The 20,754-nt window shown below is 48.8% G+C and overlaps 1 protein-coding gene across 1 annotated transcript in view; it reads left to right on the plus strand.

Moving 5' to 3' along the window:
* Positions 1 to 20,754, plus strand: part of LOC120041897 (glutamate receptor-interacting protein 2-like) — an 86,244-nt gene that overhangs the window by 51,220 nt on the left and 14,270 nt on the right. The window contains exons 8-9 of the mRNA XM_038986759.1: positions 4,995 to 5,142; positions 7,140 to 7,309. Coding sequence (XP_038842687.1) covers positions 4,995 to 5,142; positions 7,140 to 7,309 — 318 coding nt within the window. The remainder of the gene's footprint in view (positions 1 to 4,994; positions 5,143 to 7,139; positions 7,310 to 20,754) is intronic.

Below are 20,754 nucleotides of genomic sequence, written 5' to 3' on the forward strand. Positions count from 1 at the left end.
ATTCTATCTCTATCAGAGTTCACACTCTCCTGGAGAAATAAATAAATAATTTAAATAATGTCAGCTTATTTTGTGTCATCCAGGCTGAATATGAACTTGATTTTATTTGTTTATTTTCTTTAACTTCACTGAAATGTGAAACAAAGTAAAAGAGTGAGTAGTAATGTGTTGGGGGATCCCAGATAGTGTTTGTTTTGTTCAGCTCTCAAAGGGAAGCAACTAGACACGTAATAATAAAGCCTGGAACCAGCCAGTGGGAGAATACCAGACACTACCTGCCTACCTGGGCTGCAGGTCTTTGATACTTGACTGTCTATTCATTTATATTGACTCAACAGACCCCAGACACTTCAGGGACTACAAGCTTAACTTGAACTAACAGTGGCCTGCCTCAGCTAACAGTGGCCTGCCTCAGCCTGCCTCAGCTCAACATCTTTTTAGTTAAACTAGTCGACACTTGAACGTCTGTGTCCCTGATCAAGAGGAGGTGTCTGGGGTCTGTGTCCCTCATCAAGAGGTGTCTGGGGTCTGTGTCCCTCACCAAGAGGAGGTGTCTGGGGTCTGTGTCCCTGATCAAGAGGAGGTGTCTGGAGTCTGTGTCCCTGATCCAGAGGTGGTATCTGGGGTCTGTGTCCCTCATCAAGAGGTGGTATCTGGGGTCTGTGTCCCTCACCAAGAGGTGGTATCTGGGGTCTGTGTCCCTCATCCAGAGGAGGTATCTGGGGTCTGTGTCCCTCACCAAGAGGAGGGATCTGGGGTCTGTGTCCCTCATCAAGAGGTGGTATCTGGGGTCTGTGTCCCTCATCAAGAGGTGGTATCTGGGGTCTGTGTCCCTCATCAAGAGGTGGTATCTGGGGTCTGTGTCCCTCATCAAGAGGTGGTATCTGGGGTCTGTGTCCCTCATCAAGAGGTGGTATCTGGGGTCTGTGTCCCTCATCTAGAGGAGGGATCTGGGGTCTGTGTCCCTCACCAAGAGGAGGTGTCTGGGGTCTGTGCCCCTCATCAAGAGGTGGTGTCTGGGGTCTGTGTCCCTCATCAAGAGGTGTCTGGGGTCTGTGTCCCTCACCAAGAGGAGGTGTCTGGGGTCTGTGCCCCTCATCAAGAGGTGGTGTCTGGGGTCTGTGTCCCTCACCAAGAGGTGGTATCTGGGGTCTGTGTCCCTCACCAGGAGGTGTCTGGGGTCTGTGTCCCTCACCAAGAGGTGGTATCTGGGGTCTGTGTCCCTCACCAAGAGGAGGTGTCTGGGGTCTGTGCCCCTCATCAAGAGGTGGTATCTGGGGTCTGTGTCCCTCATCCAGAGGTGGTATCTGGGGTCTGTGTCCCTCATCAAGAGGATATATCTGGGGTCTGTGTCCCTCATCCAGAGGTGGTATCTGGGGTCTGTGTCCCTCATCAAGAGGATATATCTGGGGTCTGTGTCCCTCATCCAGAGGTGGTATCTGGGGTCTGTGTCCCTCATCCAGAGGTGGTATCTGGGGTCTGTGTCCCTCATCAAGAGGATATATCTGGGGTCTGTGTCCCTCATCCAGAGGTGGTATCTGGGGTCTGTGTCCCTCATCTAGAGGAGGGATCTGGGGTCTGTTTCCCCCATCCAGAGGAGGGATCTGGGGTCTGTTTCCCCCATCCAGAGGAGGGATCTGGGGTCTGTGTTAAGTGGTGCTCCTGCTGCTCTCCGCGAGACAGACTGTCTCTGGCCTCGTTTCCTTTTCATTCTGAATCTCAAACAGCAGGTTTTCTGTCTGGCTGAGTGGCAGGTTTGGCGAACTTTGAGCGCCTCCCTGTATTGAAGGTGAAGTGGTTACCCAGTGTTGCCTGACTCTTTTCCAGCCCAATAAGAGCAACTTAGCCCTCCAGCCCGCCCTAGCCAGCCTAGACCACTGGAGCAAGGAGAACTACAGCCCCCAGTCTCCCTCTACACAGGGTTCTCTGGCTTGGTATAGGTAAAAATCTGTCATTTTGCTCCTGAGCAAGACAGTTAACCCACTGTTCCCCGGGCAACGAAGACGTGGATGTCGATTAAGGCAGCCCCCCGCACCTCTGAGTTCTCTGTCACTTTAGAAAAAACCTGGTAGGCTTGACGAAACAAAACAAACTGGCAACAGACAAATAGAGAACACAGGTATAAATACACTGGGAATAATGGGGAAGATGGGTGACACCTGGCGGGGGATGGAGACAATCACAAAGACAGGTGAAACAGATCAGGGTGTGACAACGCAGGTAAGCTAGTGGTTAGAACGTTGGGCCAGTAACCGAAAGGTTGCTGGATTGAATCCCCTAGCTGACAAGGTCAAAATATGTCCTTTTGCCTCTGAGCACGGCAGTTAACCCACTGTTTCCCCAGGTGCCGAAGACATGGATGTTGATTAAGGCAGCCCCCCGCACTTCTCTGATTCAGAGTTCTCTGGCTTGGTATAGTGATGTACTGTGTCTGGAACAGGGAGAACTACAGTCCCCAGTCTCCCTCTACACAGGGTTCTCTGGCTTGGTATAGTGATGTACTGTGGCTGGAACAGGGAGAACTACAGTCCCCAGTCTCCCTCTACACAGGGTTCTCTGGCTTGGTATAGTGATGTACTGTGGCTGGAACAGGGAGAACTACAGTCCCCAGTCTCCCTCTACACAGGGTTCTCTGGCTTGGTATAGTGATGTACTGTGGCTGGAACAGGGAGAACTACAGTCCCCAGTCTCCCTCTACACAGGGTTCTCTGGCTTGGTATAGTGATGTACTGTGGCTGGAACAGGGAGAACTACAGTCCCCAGTCTCCCTCTACACAGGGTTCTCTGGCTTGGTATAGTGATGTACTGTGGCTGGAACAGGGAGAACTACAGTCCCCAGTCTCCCTCTACACAGGGTTCTCTGGCTTGGTATAGTGATGTACTGTGGCTGGAACAGGGAGAACTACAGTCCCCAGTCTCCCTCTACACAGGGTTCTCTGGCTTGGTATAGTGATGTACTGTGGCTGGAACAGGGAGAACTACAGCCCCCAGTCTCCCTCTACACAGGGTTCTCTGGCTTGGTATAGTGATGTACTGTGGCTGGAACAGGGAGAACTACAGTCCCAGTCTCCCTCTACACAGGGTTCTCTGGCTTGGTATAGTGATGTACTGTGGCTGGAACAGGGAGAACTACAGTCCCAGTCTCCCTCTACACAGGGTTCTCTGGCATGGTATAGTGATGTACTGTGGCTGGAACAGGGAGAACTACAGTCCCCAGTCTCCCTCTACACAGGGTTCTCTGGCTTGGTATAGTGATGTACTGTGGCTGGAACAGGGAGAACTAGAGTCCCAGTCTCCCTCTACACAGGGTTCTCTGGCTTGGTATAGTGATGTACTGTGGCTGGAACAGGGAGAACTACAGTCCCCAGTCTCCCTCTACACAGGGTTCTCTGGCTTGGTATAGTGATGTACTGTGGCTGGAACAGGGAGAACTACAGTCCCCAGTCTCCCTCTACACAGGGTTCTCTGGCTTGGTATAGTGATGTACTGTGGCTGGAACAGGGAGAACTACAGTCCCAGTCTCCCTCTACACAGGGTTCTCTGGCTTGCTATAGTGATGTACTGTGGCTGGAACAGGGAGAACTACAGTCCCCAGTCTCCCTCTACACAGGGTTCTCTGGCTTGGTATAGTGATGTACTGTGGCTGAAACAGGGAGAACTACAGTCCCAGTCTCCCTCTACACAGGGTTCTCTGGCTTGGTATAGTGATGTACTGTGGCTGGAACAGGGAGAACTACAGTCCCCAGTCTCCCTCTACACAGGGTTCTCTGGCTTGGTATAGTGATGTACTGTGGCTGGAACAGGGAGAACTACAGTCCCCAGTCTCCCTCTACACAGGGTTCTCTGGCTTGGTATAGTGATGTACTGTGGCTGGAACAGGGAGAACTACAGTCCCAGTCTCCCTCTACACAGGGTTCTCTGGCTTGGTATAGTGATGTACTGTGGCTGGAACAGGGAGAACTACAGTCCCCAGTCTCCCTCTACACAGGGTTCTCTGGCATGGTATAGTGATGTACTGTGGCTGGAACAGGGAGAACTACAGCCCCCAGTCTCCCTCTACACAGGGTTCTCTGGCTTGGTATAGTGATGTACTGTGGCTGGAACAGGGAGAACTACAGTCCCCAGTCTCCCTCTACACAGGGTTCTCTGGCATGGTACTGTGGCTGGGTCCACGGCAGACTAGCTCTGTTACAAAAGTTTGCGTGCTCTCTTTATATATCAACCTGCAGAACTTAAGCCCCTCTATCAATTAAATGGTTGATACACTTAGCTAGCTGCAGATTTACATTTGAGTCAGTTAGCAGACGCTCTTATCCAGAGCAATTAGGGTTAAGAGCCTTGCTCAAGGGCACATCGACAGATTGTTCACCTAGTCGGCTCAGGGATTCGAACCAGCAACATTTTGGTTACTGGCCCCAGATCTCTATGGCTTAGGAAGGAGACAAGGGATACAGCAGCTGTTGTCTCGTTCACCTCCAAACCCCATCCAATATTACAACTATCAACTACCACAGTATTGTGTACAAAAGCGTTATTCAATAGCTGTATTGTCCTGGCCACAATAGTGCTGTTTTCCATCCTTCCTCGCCAATCAGGGACTCCGACCTGGGACACCAGACGAGTGGACTGAACTCTCTGGTCATTGAATGACAGTAATTGACCAATTATGGTAAATCAGGTAAAAAATAAAATCACTTCAATCCTCAAAGGCTGGAACTGAACTGGACAATAATGACAGCTAATTGTCCCATGTTCCTGCTGTTAACCTCACATTGTAATACATTTCTGGGAGGTGGACTCTGAATGCCATATCGTAGTCATCATAGAGTAGCAGGAATTAAAACGTTTAAACCCTGTACTGTGGAACAGTTGTTTTTGTGCCTAACTTATCCATAGGAGATGCTAGAGCAGTGCATGAGTATTGTGAGAACTTTTCTGCCAACTTTTTATAGCCTGCAACCAGTATTCTATCAAACTTCATCTGTGCCTTTCAGATACTGTGACGAATGTGTCTGGTCCCCTATTGGTGGAGATCGCCAAGTCACCAGGGGTGGCTCTGGGTATCACCTTGACAACCACCACCCACAGGAACAAACAGGTCATCGTCATCGACAAGATCAAAGCAGCTAGTGTGGTGGACAGGTGAGCTGACAGACCCACAGCTAGTGTGGTGGACAGGTGAACTGACAGACCCACAGCTAGTGTGGTGGACAGGTGGGCTGACAGACCCACAGCTAGTGTGGTGGACAGGTGAACTGACAGACCCACAGCTAGTGTGGTGGACAGGTGGGCTGACAGACCCACAGCTAGTGTGGTGGACAGGTGAACTGACAGACCCACAGCTAGTGTGGTGGACAGGTGAGCTGACAGACACACAGCTAGTGTGGTGGACAGGTGAGCTGACAGACCCACAGCTAGTGTGGTGGACAGGTGAACTGACAGACCCACAGCTAGTGTGGTGGACAGGTGAGCTGACAGACCCACAGTTAGTGTGGTGGACAGGTGAGCTGACAGACCCACAGCTAGTGTGGTGGACAGGTGAGCTGACAGACCCACAGCTAGTGTGGTGGACAGGTGAACTGACAGACCCACAGCTAGTGTGGTGGACAGGTGAGCTGACAGACCCACAGCTAGTGTGGTGGACAGGTGAGCTGACAGACCCACAGCTAGTGTGGTGGACACGTGAGCTGACAGACCCACAGCTAGTGTGGTGGACAGGTGAGCTGACAGACACACAGCTAGTGTGGTGGACAGGTGAGCTGACAGACCCACAGCTAGTGTGGTGGACAGGTGAGCTGACAGACTCACAGCTAGTGTGGTGGACAGGTGAGCTGACAGACACACAGCTAGTGTGGTGGACAGGTGAGCTGACAGACCCACAGCTAGTGTGGTGGACAGGTGAGCTGACAGACCCACAGCTAGTGTGGTGGACAGGTGAACTGACAGACCCACAGCTAGTGTGGTGGACAGGTGAGCTGACAGACCCACAGCTAGTGTGGTGGACAGGTGAGCTGACAGACCCACAGCTAGTGTGGTGGACAGGTGAGCTGACAGACCCACAGCTAGTGTGGTGGACAGGTGAACTGACAGACCCACAGCTAGTGTGGTGGACAGGTGAGCTGACAGACCCACAGCTAGTGTGGTGGACAGGTGAGCTGACAGACCCACAGCTAGTGTGGTGGACACGTGAGCTGACAGACCCACAGCTAGTGTGGTGGACAGGTGAGCTGACAGACACACAGCTAGTGTGGTGGACAGGTGAGCTGACAGACCCACAGCTAGTGTGGTGGACAGGTGAGCTGACAGACCCACAGCTAGTGTGGTGGACAGGTGAGCTGACAGACACACAGCTAGTGTGGTGGACAGGTGAGCTGACAGACCCACAGCTAGTGTGGTGGACAGGTGAGCTGACAGACCCACAGCTAGTGTGGTGGACAGGTGAGCTGACAGACTCACAGCTAGTGTGGTGGACACGTGAGCTGACAGACACACAGCTAGTGTGGTGGACAGGTGAGCTGACAGACCCACAGCTAGTGTGGTGGACAGGTGAGCTGACAGACCCACAGCTAGTGTGGTGGACAGGTGAGCTGACAGACACACAGCTAGTGTGGTGGACAGGTGAGCTGACAGACCCACAGCTAGTGTGGTGGACAGGTGAGCTGACAGACACACAGCTAGTGTGGTGGACAGGTGAGCTGAACTGGTAGACAGTCTACCTATCACGTCATTCCTCAGATAGACAGTCTACTTATCACGTCATTCAACAGAGAGAGTCTACCTATCACGTCATTCAACAGGTACTGTATACAGTTCAGCAAAGCAGTGAGCAGCAGTGATTTAGAGGGTAACCAATGTTGCTGCTATACCAGATGAATCTGGTTTGAGATACTCAGGAGAGCACATTAGAATACAAATTCTTCTCTGTCTGTCTGTCTGTCTGTCTGTCTGTCTGTCTGTCTGTCTGTCTGTCTGTCTGTCTGTCTGTCTGTCTGTCTGTCTGTCTGTCTGTCTGTCTGTCTGTCTGTCTGTCTGTCTGTCTGTCTGTCTGTCTGTCTCTCTCTCTCTCTCTCTCTCTCTCTCTGTCTCTCTCTCTGTCTCTCTCTCTGTCTCTCTCTCTGTCTCTCTCTCTGTCTCTCCAGGTGTGGAGCTCTCCATATAGGGGACCACATCCTGTCCATCGATGGGACCAGCACAGAGCACTGTTCAGTCCTAGAGGCCACACAGCTGCTAGCCAGCACCTCAGACCAGGCCAAGCTAGAGATCCTCTCTGCCCACCACAGCAGACTGCCTAACAAACCACAGGACACTGGTGAGTATGGAGAGATAACACACACACACACACACACACAGACACTCAGCAGGGACAGGCCTGTGATGTCGCTTGCCTTTAGTTGTTTTAATTAGCTGTACTGAGCTTAATGTTTCCCCATGAGTATAGCACTGAGACCTGCTTGCACACACACACACACACACACACACACACACACACACACACACACACACACACACACACACACACACACACACACACACACACACACACACACACACACACACACACACACACACACACACACACACACACACACAGACACTCAGCGGGGACAGGCCTGTGATTTCGTTTGCCGCCAGTTGTTTTAATTAGCTGTACAGAGCTTAATGTTTCCCCATGAGTATAACACTGAGAACCAGATTTATTCAGAGATGCACACATGCCAAAAATGACAGAAATCTCAGTCAGAGTAGAGCCCTGCATAGTGTGATACAAGCACAAAGCTTTTTCACACAACGTGACATGTCATGTATCCAATCCTGCAGTGGATTCTAACTATCTAGAGAGCCACAGCACAGCAGACTAGAACAGGACAGACTAGAACAGGACAGACTAGACCACAGACTAGAGCAGGACAGACTAGAGCAGGACAGACTAGAGCAGGACAGACTAGAGCAGGACAGACTAGAGCAGGACAGACAAGAGCAGGACAGACTAGAGCAGGACAGACAAGAGCAGGACAGACTAGAGCAGGACAGACTAGAGCAGGACAGACTAGAGCAGGACAGACTAGAGCAGGACAGACTAGAGCAGGACAGACTAGAGCAGGACAGACTAGAGCAGGACAGACTAAAGCAGGACAGACTAGAGCAGGACAGATTAGAGCAGTACAGACTAGAGCAGGACAGACTAGAGCAGGACAGACTAGAGCAGGACAGACTAGAGCAGGACAGACTAAAGCAGGACAGACTAGAGCAGGACGGACTAGAGCAGGACAGATTAGAGCAGGACAGACTAGAGCAGGACAGATTAGAGCAGGACAGACTAGAGCAGGACAGACTAGAGCAGGACAGACTAGAGCACAGACTAGAGCAGGACAGACAAGAGCGGGACAGACTAGAGCACAGACTAGAGCAGGACAGACTAGAGCAGGACAGACTAGAGCAGGACAGACTAGAGCAGGACAGACTAGAGCAGGACAGATTAGAGAAGGACAGACTATTGCAGGACAGACTAGAGCAGGACAGACTAGAACAGGACAGACTAGAGCAGGGCAGACTAGAGCAGGGCAGACTAGAGCAGGACAGACTAGAGAAGGACAGACTAGAGCAGGACAGACTAGAACAGGACAGACTAGAGCAGACTAGAGCAGGGAAGACTAGAGCAGGGCAGACTAGAGCAGGACAGACTAGAGCAGGACAGACTAGAGCAAGACAGACTAGAGCAGGACAGACTAGAGTAGGACAGACTAGAGCAAGACAGACTAGAGCAAGACAGACTAGAGCAAGACAGACTAGAGCAAGACAGACTAGAGCAGGACAGACTAGAGCAGGACAGACTAGAGCAGGACAGACTAGAGCACATTAGACTAGAGCAGGACAGACTAGAGCAGGACAGACTAGCGCAGGACAGACTAGAGCAGGACAGACTAGAGCAGGGCAGACTAGAGCAGGACAGACTAGAGCAGGACAGACTAGAGCAGGACAGACTAGAGCAGGACAGACTAGAGCAGGACAGACTAGAGCACAGACTAGAGCAGGACAGACTAGAGCAGGACAGACTAGAGCAGGACAGACTAGAGCAGGACAGACTAGAGCAGGACAGACTAGAGCAGGACAGACTAGAGCAGGACAGACTAGAGCACATCAGACTAGAGCAGGACAGACTAGAGCAGGACAGACTAGAGCAGGACAGACTAGAGCAGGACAGACTAGAACAGGACAGACTAGAGCAGGACAGACTAGAGCACATCAGACTAGAGCAGGACAGACTAGAACTGACTAGAGTAGGGCAGGCTAGAGCAGACTAGATCAGTGCAGACTAGAGCAGGGCAGAATAGAGCTGACTAGAGCAGGGCAGGCTAGAGTAGGGCTGACTAGAGCTGACTAGAGTAGGGCAGGCTAGAGCAGACTATATCAGTGCAGACTAGAGCAGGGCAGACTAGAGCAGATTAGAGCAGGGCAGACTCGAGCAGGGAAGACTCGAGCAGGGAAGACTCGAGCAGGGCAGATTAGAGCAGGACACACTAGAGCAGACTAGAATAGGGCAGACTGGAATAGGGCAGACTAGAGCAGGGCAGATTAGAGCAGGACACACTACAGCAGACTAGAACAGGGTAGACTAGAGCACCTTAGAGCAGGGCAGACTAGAGCAGGGCAGGATTGAGCAGACAAGATTAGGGCAGACTAGAGCAGGGCAGACTAGAGCAGGGCATACTAGAGCAGGGCAGACTAAAGCAGATTAGAGCAGGGCAGACTAGAGCAGACTAGAGCAGGGCAGACTAGAGCAGGGCGGACTAGAGCAGATTAGAGCAGGGCAGACTAGAGCAGGGCAGATTAGAGCAGGGCAAACTAGAGCAGACTAGAGCAGGGCAGACAAGAGCAGGGCAGACTAGAGCAGATTAGAGCAGGGCAGACTAGAGCAAGACAGACTAGAGCAGGACAGACTAGAGTAGGACAGACTAGAGCAAGACAGACTAGAGCAAGACAGACTAGAGCAAGACAGACTAGAGCAGGACAGACTAGAGCAGGACAGACTAGAGCAGGACAGACTAGAGCACATTAGACTAGAGCAGGACAGACTAGAGCAGGACAGACTAGCGCAGGACAGACTAGAGCAGGGCAGACTAGAGCAGGACAGACTAGAGCAGGACAGACTAGAGCAGGACAGACTAGAGCAGGACAGACTAGAGCAGGACAGACTAGAGCACAGACTAGAGCAGGACAGACTAGAGCAGGACAGACTAGAGCAGGACAGACTAGAGCAGGACAGACTAGAGCAGGACAGACTAGAGCAGGACAGACTAGAGCAGGACAGACTAGAGCAGGACAGACTAGAGCACATCAGACTAGAGCAGGACAGACTAGAGCAGGACAGACTAGAGCCAGACAGACTAGAGCAGGACAGACTAGAACAGGACAGACTAGAGCAGGACAGACTAGAGCACATCAGACTAGAGCAGGACAGACTAGAACTGACTAGAGTAGGGCAGGCTAGAGCAGACTAGATCAGTGCAGACTAGAGCAGGGCAGAATAGAGCTGACTAGAGCATGGCAGGCTAGAGTAGGGCTGACTAGAGCTGACTAGAGTAGGACAGGCTAGAGCAGACTATATCAGTGCAGACTAGAGCAGGGCAGACTAGAGCAGATTAGAGCAGGGCAGACTCGAGCAGGGAAGACTCGAGCAGGGAAGACTCGAGCAGGGCAGATTAGAGCAGGACACACTAGAGCAGACTAGAATAGGGCAGACTGGAATAGGGCAGACTAGAGCAGGGCAGATTAGCGCAGGACACACTACAGCAGACTAGAACAGGGCAGACTAGAGCACCTTAGAGCAGGGCAGACTAGAGCAGGGCAGGATTGAGCAGACAAGATTAGGGCAGACTAGAGCAGGGCAGACTAGAGCAGGGCATACTAGAGCAGGGCAGACTAGAGCAGACTAGAGCAGGGCAGACTAGAGCAGATTAGAGCAGGGCAGACTAGAGCAGGGCAGATTAGAGCAGGGCAGACTAGAGCAGACTAGAGCAGGGCAGACAAGAGCAGGGCAGACTAGAGCAGATTAGAGCAGGGCAGACTAGAGCAGACTAGAGCAGGGCAGATTAGAGCAGGGCAGACTAGAGCAGATTAGAGCAGGGCAGACTAGCGCAGGGCAGGCTAGAGCAGACTAGATCAGGGCAGACTAGAGCAGATTAGAGCAGGGCAGATTAGAGCAGGGCAGATTAGAGCAGGGCAGACTAGAGCAGACTAGAGCAGGGCAGACTAGAGCAGGCAAGAGCAGGGCAGACTAGAGCAGGGCAGATTAGAGCAGGGCAGACTAGAGCAGGGCAGACTAGAGCAGGCAAGAGCAAGCCAGCCTAGATTAGGGCGCAGTAGAGCAGGGCAGAGCAGAGTATAGCAGGGCGGATCAGAGTAGAGCAGTGCAGAACACAACAGACAAGAGCAAGCAGCCTAGATTAGGGCACAGTAGAGCAGGGCATAGCAGAGCAGAACACAGCAAACTAGAGCAGGGCAGAGTAGAACAGAACAACGCTCCCAGCCCTCAATGTGTGGAAGAATAGGAGGTCTCTGATACACCCAGACAGGCAGTATTTTACAGGATCTGATTCATGCCTTCTATTTGGGTCATCTTATGCAAAAGGCTGCACTAGGCATGCAGACATGCACAATCATCTGATGTTAGGGCAGTGAAAACTGGACATTTTATTTATTGTCACTGGCTATGCACCGAGGGTTTATGACTGCTTCAATTCAGTAGTGTGGTTAAACCATAGAGATACAGTATATAGTAAACTCTAGACACTGTACTTCAACTGTTATGTGTGATTTCAGTCCCATTCTATTCAATTCCATTCTATTCAGTTCCCTTCTATTCAGTTCCCTTCTATTCAGTTCCATTGCATTCTATTCAGTTCCCTTCTATTCAGTTCCCTTCTATTCAGTTCAATTCTATTCAGTTCCCTTCTATTCAGCTCCCTTCTATTCAGTTCCATTGTATTCTATTCAGTTCCATTCTATTCAGTTCCCTTCTATTCAGTTCAATTCTATTCAGTTCCCTTCTATTCAGTTCCATTCTATTCAGTTCCATTCTATTCAGTTCAATTCTATTCAGTTCCCTTCTATTCAGTTCCCTTCTATTCAGTTCCCTTCTATTCAGTTCCCTTGTATTCAGTTCCATTCTATTCAGTTCCCTTCTATTCAGTTCCCTTCTATTCAGTTCCATTCTATTCAGTTCCCTTCTATTCAGTTCCCTTCTATTCAGTTCCATTCTATTCAGTTCCCTTTTATCCAGTTCCATCTTAAACATTATTTACGGATAAAGTAAGATCAGGTCACGTTGCTATTCTTTACTATACACTGTACGTACTGTTGCAGTTCTTCCAGAATTTAACAGCTTCAAAAAGGTTTTCCTACTATATCACGGTTCTTGGCAGGGACTTGTGTTGGTGTGTATACTATGTTATGTTACTGTGAGGATTATATCAAATCTTTGCATGGGTTGGTACACGCTACATGCTACACGCTAAATGCTACATGTTCCAGGGAGAACACAAGGCCTGTACTACAGTTTTCTGTTTCCCTTGCAGCCTTTGTATTAAAAAAAAATACTTTTACCCCTTTTTCTCCCCAATTTCTTGGTATCCAATTGGTAGTTACAGTCTTGTCTAATCGCTGCTACTCCCATACGGACTCGGGAGAGGCGAAGGTCGAGAGCCATGTGTCCTCCGAAATACGACCCAACAAAGCTGCACTGCTTCTTCACACAATGCCCGCTTAACCAGGAAGCCAGCCACACCAATGTGTCGGAGGAAACACCGTACACCTGGCGACCGTGTCAGCGTGCATTGCACCCGGCCTGCCACAGGAGCTGCTAGAGCACGATAGGAGAAGGACATCCCTCCTCTTGCCAAACCCTCCCCTTGTGAAGATGGCGCCGAAGGAGGCAGCATCGCGACTAGCTCTTAGAAAACGTTTCAGTATTTCGTTTTTTTATGTACTATTTTTTTACATTATTAGCTCAAGAAATGTTTTGTGTTATTACATACAGCCGGGAAGAACTATTGGATATTAGAGCGGCGGTAACTCACCAGAACTACCAGCATTACGACCAGAAATATAACTTCCATGGAGCAGATCCTTTGTTCAGTCTCCCCAAAACAATTGAACTTATTCCAGAGCCTGACCCAAAACATCGCTGGCAGAGGAGAGGCACTCGAGGCGGCCTGCTGGTTCGACTTAGGAGGCGCACACACCACCCACCGCTTCAGAATATATTACACGCTAATGTTCAGTCTTTGGATAACAAAGTTGATGAGCTTAGAGCAAGGAATTCTTTCCAGAGAGACATCGGAATAAATGTCTCTCCGGGAAGCAGAAGGGCGGGGGGGGGGGGGGGGGGGGGGGGGGGGTGTTTCATGATTAACGACTCATGGTGTGACTCTAGGAACATACAGGAACTCAATTAATTTTGTTCACCCGACCTAGAATACTTCACAATTAAATGCCGACCATATTATCTCCCAAGAGAATTCTCCTCCGTCATCGCCACGGCCGTTTACATCCCACCTCAAGCCGAAACCTTAACGGCCCTCAAAGAACTTCACTGGACTTTATGCAAACTGGAAACCCCATATCCTGAGGCTGCATTTATTGTAGCTGGGGATTTTAACAAAGCAAATCTGAGGACTAGGCTGCCGAAATTCTATCAACATGTTGACTGTCCTACTCGCCCTACTAAGACTCTCGACCATTGCTATTCAAACGGGATACTTACAAGGCCCTCCCCTGCCCTCCTTTAGGCAAATCTGACCACGACTCCATCTTACTCCTCCCGTCCTATTGGCAGAAACTCAAACAGGAAGTGCCCGTGCTTCGTACTATTCAATGCTGGTCTGACCAATCGGAATCCATGCTTCAGGATTGTTGATCACGTGGACTGGGATATGTTTCGGGTAGCGTGCAAAAAATAATCTAGACTCATACACGGATACGGTGACTGAGTTCATAAAGAAGTGTATAGGAGATGTAGTACCCACTGTGACTATTAAAACCTACCCTAACCAGAAACTGTGGATAGATGGTAGCATTCAGGCGAAACTGAAAGTGCGAACCACCGCATTTAACCATGGCAAGGTGACTGGTAATATGGCAGAATATAAACAGTGTAGTTATTCACTCCCCAAGGCAATCAAACAAGCTAAACATCAATATAGAGATACAGTGGAGTCGCAATTCAGCATCTCAGACAGAAGACAAGCAGTTGCAGTCGGAAAGTTTACATACACCTTAGCCAAATACATTTAAACTCAGTTTTTCACAATTCCTGACATTTAATACTGGTAAAAATTCCCTGTTTTAGGTCAGTTAGGATCACCACTTTATTTTAAGAATGTGAAATGTCAGAATAATAGTAGAGAGAATCATTAATTTCAGCTTTTATTTCTTTCATCACATTCCCAGTGGGTCAGAAGTTTACATAGACTCAATTAGTATTTGGTAGCATTGCCTTTAAATTGTTTAACTTGGGTCAAACATTTCAGGTAGCCTTCCACAAGCTTCCCACAATAAGTTGGGTGAATTATTTATTTATTTATTATTATTATTTTTTATTTTATCCCCTTTTCTCCCCAATTTTCGTGGTATCCAATCGCTAGTAATTACTATCTTGTCTCATCGCTACAACTCCCGTACGGGCTCGGGAGAGACGAAGGTCGAAAGCCACGCATCCTCCGAAGCACAACCCAACCAAGCCGCACTGCTTCTTAACACAGCGCGCCTCCAACCCGGAAGCCAGCCGCACCAATGTGTCGGAGGAAACACCGTGCACCTGGCCCCCTTGGTTAGCGCGCACTGCGCCCGGCCCGCCACAGGAGTCGCTGGAGCGCGATGAGACAAGGATATCCCTACCGGCCAAACCCTCCCTAACCCGGACGACGCTAGCCCAATTGTGCGTCGCCCCACGGACCTCCCGGTCGCGGCCGGCTGCGACAGAGCCTGGGCGCGAACCCAGAGACTCTGGTGGCGCAGCTAGCACTGCGATGCAGTGCCCTAGACCACTGCGCCACCCGGGAGGCCTAAGTTGGGTGAATTTTGGCCCATTCTTCCTGACAGAGCTGGTGTAACTGAGTCAGGTTTGTAGGCCTCCTTGCTCGCACACGCTTTTTCAGTTCTGCCCACAAATTTTCTAAGGGATTGAGGTCAGGGCTTTGTGATGGCCACTCCAATACCTTGACTTTGTTGTCCTTAAGCCATTTTGCCACAACTTTGGAAGTATGCTTGGGGTCATTGTCCATTTGGAAGACCAATTTGCGAACAAGCTTTAACTTCCTGACTGATGTCTTGAGATGTTGCTTCAATATATCCACATAATTTTCCGTCCTCATGAAGCTATTTTGTATAGTGCACCACTCTTTCTTGCAGCAAAGCACCCCCACAACATGATGCTGCCACCCCCGTTCTTCACAGTTGGGATGGTGTTCTTCGGCTTGCAAACCTCCCCCTTTTTCCTTCAAACATAACGATGGTCATTATGGCCAAACACTTCTATTTTTGTTTCATTAGACCAGAGGACATTTCTCCAAAAAGTACGATATTTTTCCCCATGTGCAGTTGCAAACCGTAGTCTGGCTTTTTTATGCCGGTTTTGGAGCAGTGGCTTCTCCTTGCTGAGCGGCCTTTCAGGTTTTGTCGATATAGGACTTGTTTTACTGTGGATATAGATACTTTTGTACCTGTTTCCTCCAGCATCTTCACAAGGTCCTTTGATGTTGTTCTGGGCTTGATTTGCACTTTTTGCACCAAAGTACATTAATCTCTAGGAAACAGAACGCGTCTCCTTCCTGAGCGGTATGGCGGCTGCATGGACCCATGGTGCTTATACTTGCATACTATTGTTTGTACAGATGAATGAGGTACCTTCAGGCGTTTGGAAATTGCTCCCAATGATGAACCAGACTTGTGGAGGTCTACAACTTTTTTTCTGAGGTCTTGGCTGATTTCTTTTGATTTTCCCATGATGTCAAGCAAGTAGGCACTGAGTTTGAAAGTAGGCCTTGAAATACATCCACAGGTACACCTCCAATTGACTCAAATGATGTAAATTAGCCTATCAGACGCTTCTAAAGTCATGACATCATTTTCTGGAATTCTCCAAGCTGTTTAAAGGCACAGTCAACTTAGTGTATGTCTGTATACGTGTACAGAGCCTTCAGAACGTATTCACACCCCATGACTTTTCCCACATTTTGTTAAATCAATCAACTGTAATTAGCACATGTAGGACAGTATGCAAATGTGTGTGCATGGAATTTGCAGATGTATTTCTCATATGTGCAGCGCATAGTATTTGTTTTACAGTTCTTCTTTGGTGGGCAGAATTGGAAGCTCCTCCTCTTGCCTGCCCCAGCTGCATCAGGACAAGATTTAGCCCCCTGAACAGCTTTCACAAGCGCTGCAGAGGCTGCTGTGCGGGGGAGGCGTTCCCTTCTTTGAATGTGTGCGGTTACAAGTGCCTTTCCCAGCTGCTCCAGGAACACCCTCCTCTTGTTCCGCTTATCAGGCATCCAGGTAGGGTTGATCTTGTTCCATATCACAAAGGCATTGTATGAGGACACATCATTGATGTTATGGAAGATGACCAGGGGCCAGCGGGCAGTCATCCTCCTGCAGCTGTAAGTTTCAATCAACTTGTCCAGGTTGTCCACGCCTCCTTTGTTGTGGTTGTAGTCCAGGATGATGGCTGGGTTTCTGTCCTCACGATCACAGATCTCAGCCATTTTGTCCTGTGCTCTTCTTGTGCTCAAGAAGACCACATTCTTGTTCCTCTTTGGGAGGTAAGAAACTAGAGTGGTGGTGGGGTTGAAGGCAAACTTTGATGAGAAGGCCTCTCTCCCCCTTGTTGCGAGGAGTGCAGGGGGGAGCTCAGGCTTGTTCTTTCTAACTGTGCCAACCATGGTGATCTTCCTCTTCAGGAACTGCTGGCTGAGTTCAATCAGTAGGACGTGCTACTGTTTTTGTGGTGTGTAAATTATTTTAACATTTCTGGGTCAAAAATAACTCTAAGACAATCTTTGTACCCTGGTGGTGTACAGCTTCATGGAAATATGAACAAAGGCGATGTTTCACTTTGTCTAATGTTGGGGTCACTCTAGGAAAAGTCATCAAATTTCAAATTGAAATAATATAATTTAGGGGTTTTTCTCTGCTGTTAAACATAGTGGTGGATCATTTTTAACCCGTAAGAGACAAGGGTTAATGGCTGTGATAGGAACAAACTGAGGATGGATCAACAACATGGTAGTTACTCCACAATACTAACCTAAATGACAGAGTGAAAAGAAGGAAGCCTGTACAGAATAAAAAAATATTACAACACATGTATTCTGTTTGCAACAAGGCACGATAGTAAAACTGCAAAACATAAATCAACTTGATGTTCTGAATACAAAGTGTTTGGGCCAAATCCAACACATCACTGAGTACCACTCTTCATATTTTCAAGCATGGTGGTGGCTGTTATGGAATGCTTGTCATCGGCAAAGACTATGGTGTTTTTGGGGGGGATTAAGATAAACGGAATAGAGCTAAACTCAAGCAAAAACCTTAGAGGAAAACCTGGTTCAGTCTGCTTTCCGAAAGACACTGGGAGACAAAATCACCTTTCAGCAGGACAATAACCTAAAACACAAGGCCAAATATACACTGGAGTTGCTTACCAAGACGACATTGAATATTCCTGAGTTGCCTAGTTACAGTTTTTACTTAAACCGTCTTGAAAATCTATTGCAAGACCTGAAAATGACTGTTTAACAATAATTAACAGCCAACTTGACAGAGCATGAAGAATTTTTTAAATATTGATGTGCAAATATAGTACAATCCAGGTGTACAAACCTCTTAGAGACTTACCCAGAAAGAGTCACAGCTGTAATCGCTGCCAAAGGTGATTCTAACGTATTGACTCAGGGGTGTGAATACTTATATATATTAGATATTTCTGTATATCATTTTCTATAAATGTGCTAAAATTAAAAAAAAAAGATATGTTTTTACTTTGTCATTATGGGGTATTGTGTGTAGATGCGTGAGAGAAAAAAATGATTTAGTCCATTTTGAAATCAGGCTGTAACACAACAAAATGTGGATTAAGGGGTATGAATACTTTCTGAAGGCGCTGTCGGTGTGTTTTTCCCAGAGACTCGTGCGGTACCAGATGAATTACCCTGAGCCGCAGAACAGAACAGAGCACCAGGATTAGCATTCTCTGGTTTGAGTTCTGTTTTGTCATTGGTTTTCATGGAGTTTAAAAACCTTGTGGCTGAATATCTGGAATACTGTAGCAGCCCCTGGCATGGTGGCTGTCATTGTATTATAAGAGGGGAGAATGCACTGGGTGTGTGTGTGTAGTGTGTGTGTCTGTGTGTGTGTTCCCAGAGACTCGTGTAGTGTGTGTGTAGTGTGTCCGTGCGCTCGTGTGTGTGTGTGTAGTGTGTGTGTGTTTGTGTAGTGTGTAGTGTGTCCGTGCGTCCGTGTGTGTGTGTGACCAGATCTAAACGCTGTTTAGTGATGTTGAGAGGTCGCAAAGCTTAGATTAGAAAAAGGGGGAAGATGAGAAAGAGAGAGGGGGAGAGAGAGTGGGGGAGAGAAAGTGAAGGAGTGAGAGAAACAGGGGTAGAGAGAGAGAGGAAGACAGAGTTAGAAAGAGAAACGGGTAGAGAGAGAGAGGAAGACAGAGAGAGAGAGGGGGAGAGAGAGAGGAAGACAGAGATAGAAAGAGAGAGGGGGAGAGAGAGAGATAGAAAGAGAGAGAAAAGATTCCATTCATGTCATTACACCTCTCTTAATGTTTCCTCCCAAGTTTCCTCCATCTTTTCCTCCCTCGTTTTCTCTCTCGTTTCCTCCCTCTTTTTCTCCCAAGTTTACTTCCTCATTTCCTCCCTCTTTTCCTCTCTCCTTTCCTCCCTCATCCCCCACCCCCTCCCTCGCTGTGACTTTACAGCTCCAACTTTGTGATTGCTCCCTCACCTACGTGGATTAATGGTCATGTGTAGGTCTGATTTAACATAATTAAAAGCTCATCTGTGCTCAGTCCCTTTAAAGATGGAATCCACGGTAGAGGAAACAGCGCCACTGTCCACGGGCCGCTGTTATTGTTTTTCGTTTGTTTTTGTTTTGTTGACCAAGTGGAGGAGAGGAGCGTTTCGCACCAACGTGCTGTTCGAGGGGAGAAATGGTGTAATATCTCAAACAGACGTGGTTGTTTTCAGCATTCCCGGTTTAAGCATTATGACTCAGACTGTAGAGGATTTATCAAGACATTACGGACGCTACACAAAGCATTTAGAACATACAGTCTGTTTGAAATTGGACTCTTACTATCCTGTCAGTGGCTATTTTATCAATAAAGTCATGACATTGACATCAGGTACTGTAGTCCACACACAGACAAATGAATAAAGCAATAGCACATGCCAAGTGTATTGCAGTGTACTTTTTAGCCTAGTGGTTAAGAGTGTTGGGGCCAGTAACCGAAAGGTGTGGGTGCTGAAACAATGCCGGAACTCTCTCTCTCTCTCTCTCTGTGTGTGTGTGTGTGTGTGTGTGTGTGTGTGTGTGTGTGTGTGTGTGTGTGTGTGTGTGTGTGTGTGTGTGTGTGTGTGTGTGTGTGTGTGTGTGTGTGTGTGTGTGTGTGTGTGTGTGTGTGGGTGCTGAAACAATGCCGTGGGTGTGTGTGGGTGGGTGGGTGGGTGGGTGCTGAAACAATGCCGTGGGTGTGTGTGTGGGTGGGTGGGTGGGTGCTGAAACAATGCCTGAGCTGACGAACTAATGAAGTCCCTGCCTGCTGCCATAGGCACACAGGTTAATTACAGGGAGGGACAGAGAGAAAGAGAAGCAGGGAGGGAGAGAGAGGGGGGGAAGCAGGGAGGGAGAGAGAGGGGGAGAAGCAGGGAGGGAGAGAGAGAAAGAGAAGCAGGGAGGAAGATATGAAAAAGAGAAGCAGGGAGGGAGAGATAAAAAGAGAAGCAGGGAGGGAGAGATAAAAAGAGAAGCAGGGAGGAAGAGATGAAAAAGAGAAGCAGGGAGGGAGAGATAAAAAGAGAAGCAGGGAGGGAGAGATAAAAAGAGAAGCAGGGAGGGAGAGATAAAAAGAGAAGCAGGGAGGGAGAGAAAGAGAAGCAGGGAGGGAGAGATAAAAAGAGAAGCAGGGAGGGTGAGATAAAGAGAAGCAGGGAGGGAGAGATAAAAAGAGAAGCAGGGAGGGAGAGAAAGAGAAGCAGGGAGGGAGAGATAAAAAGAGAAGCAGGGAGGGTGAGAGAGAGAGAAGCAGCGAGGGAGAGATAAAAGAGAAGCAGGGAGGGAGAGATAAAAAGAGAAGCATGGAGGGAGAGAGAGAGAGAAAGAGAAGCAGGGAGGGAGAGATAAAAAGAGAAGCAGGGAGGGAGAGAGAGAAAGAGAAGCAGGGAGGGAGAGAAAGAGAAGCAGGGAGGGAGAGATAAAAAGAGAAGCAGGGAGGGAGAGGGAGAGAAGCAGCGAGGGAGAGATAAAAGAGAAGCAGGGAGGGAGAGATAAAAAGAGAAGCATGGAGGGAGAGATAAAAAGAGAAGCAGGGAGGGAGAGAGAGAAAGAGAAGCAGGGAGGGAGAGAAAGAGAAGCAGGGAGGAAGAGATGAAAAAGAGAAGCAGGGAGGGAGAGATAAAAAGAGAATCAGGGAGGGAGAGATAAAAAGAGAAGCAGGGAGAGAGAGAAAGAGAAGCAGGGAGGGAGAGA

This window comes from Salvelinus namaycush, unplaced genomic scaffold (assembly GCF_016432855.1).
Source record: "Salvelinus namaycush isolate Seneca unplaced genomic scaffold, SaNama_1.0 Scaffold573, whole genome shotgun sequence".
NCBI classification, from domain to species: Eukaryota; Metazoa; Chordata; class Actinopteri; order Salmoniformes; family Salmonidae; genus Salvelinus; species Salvelinus namaycush.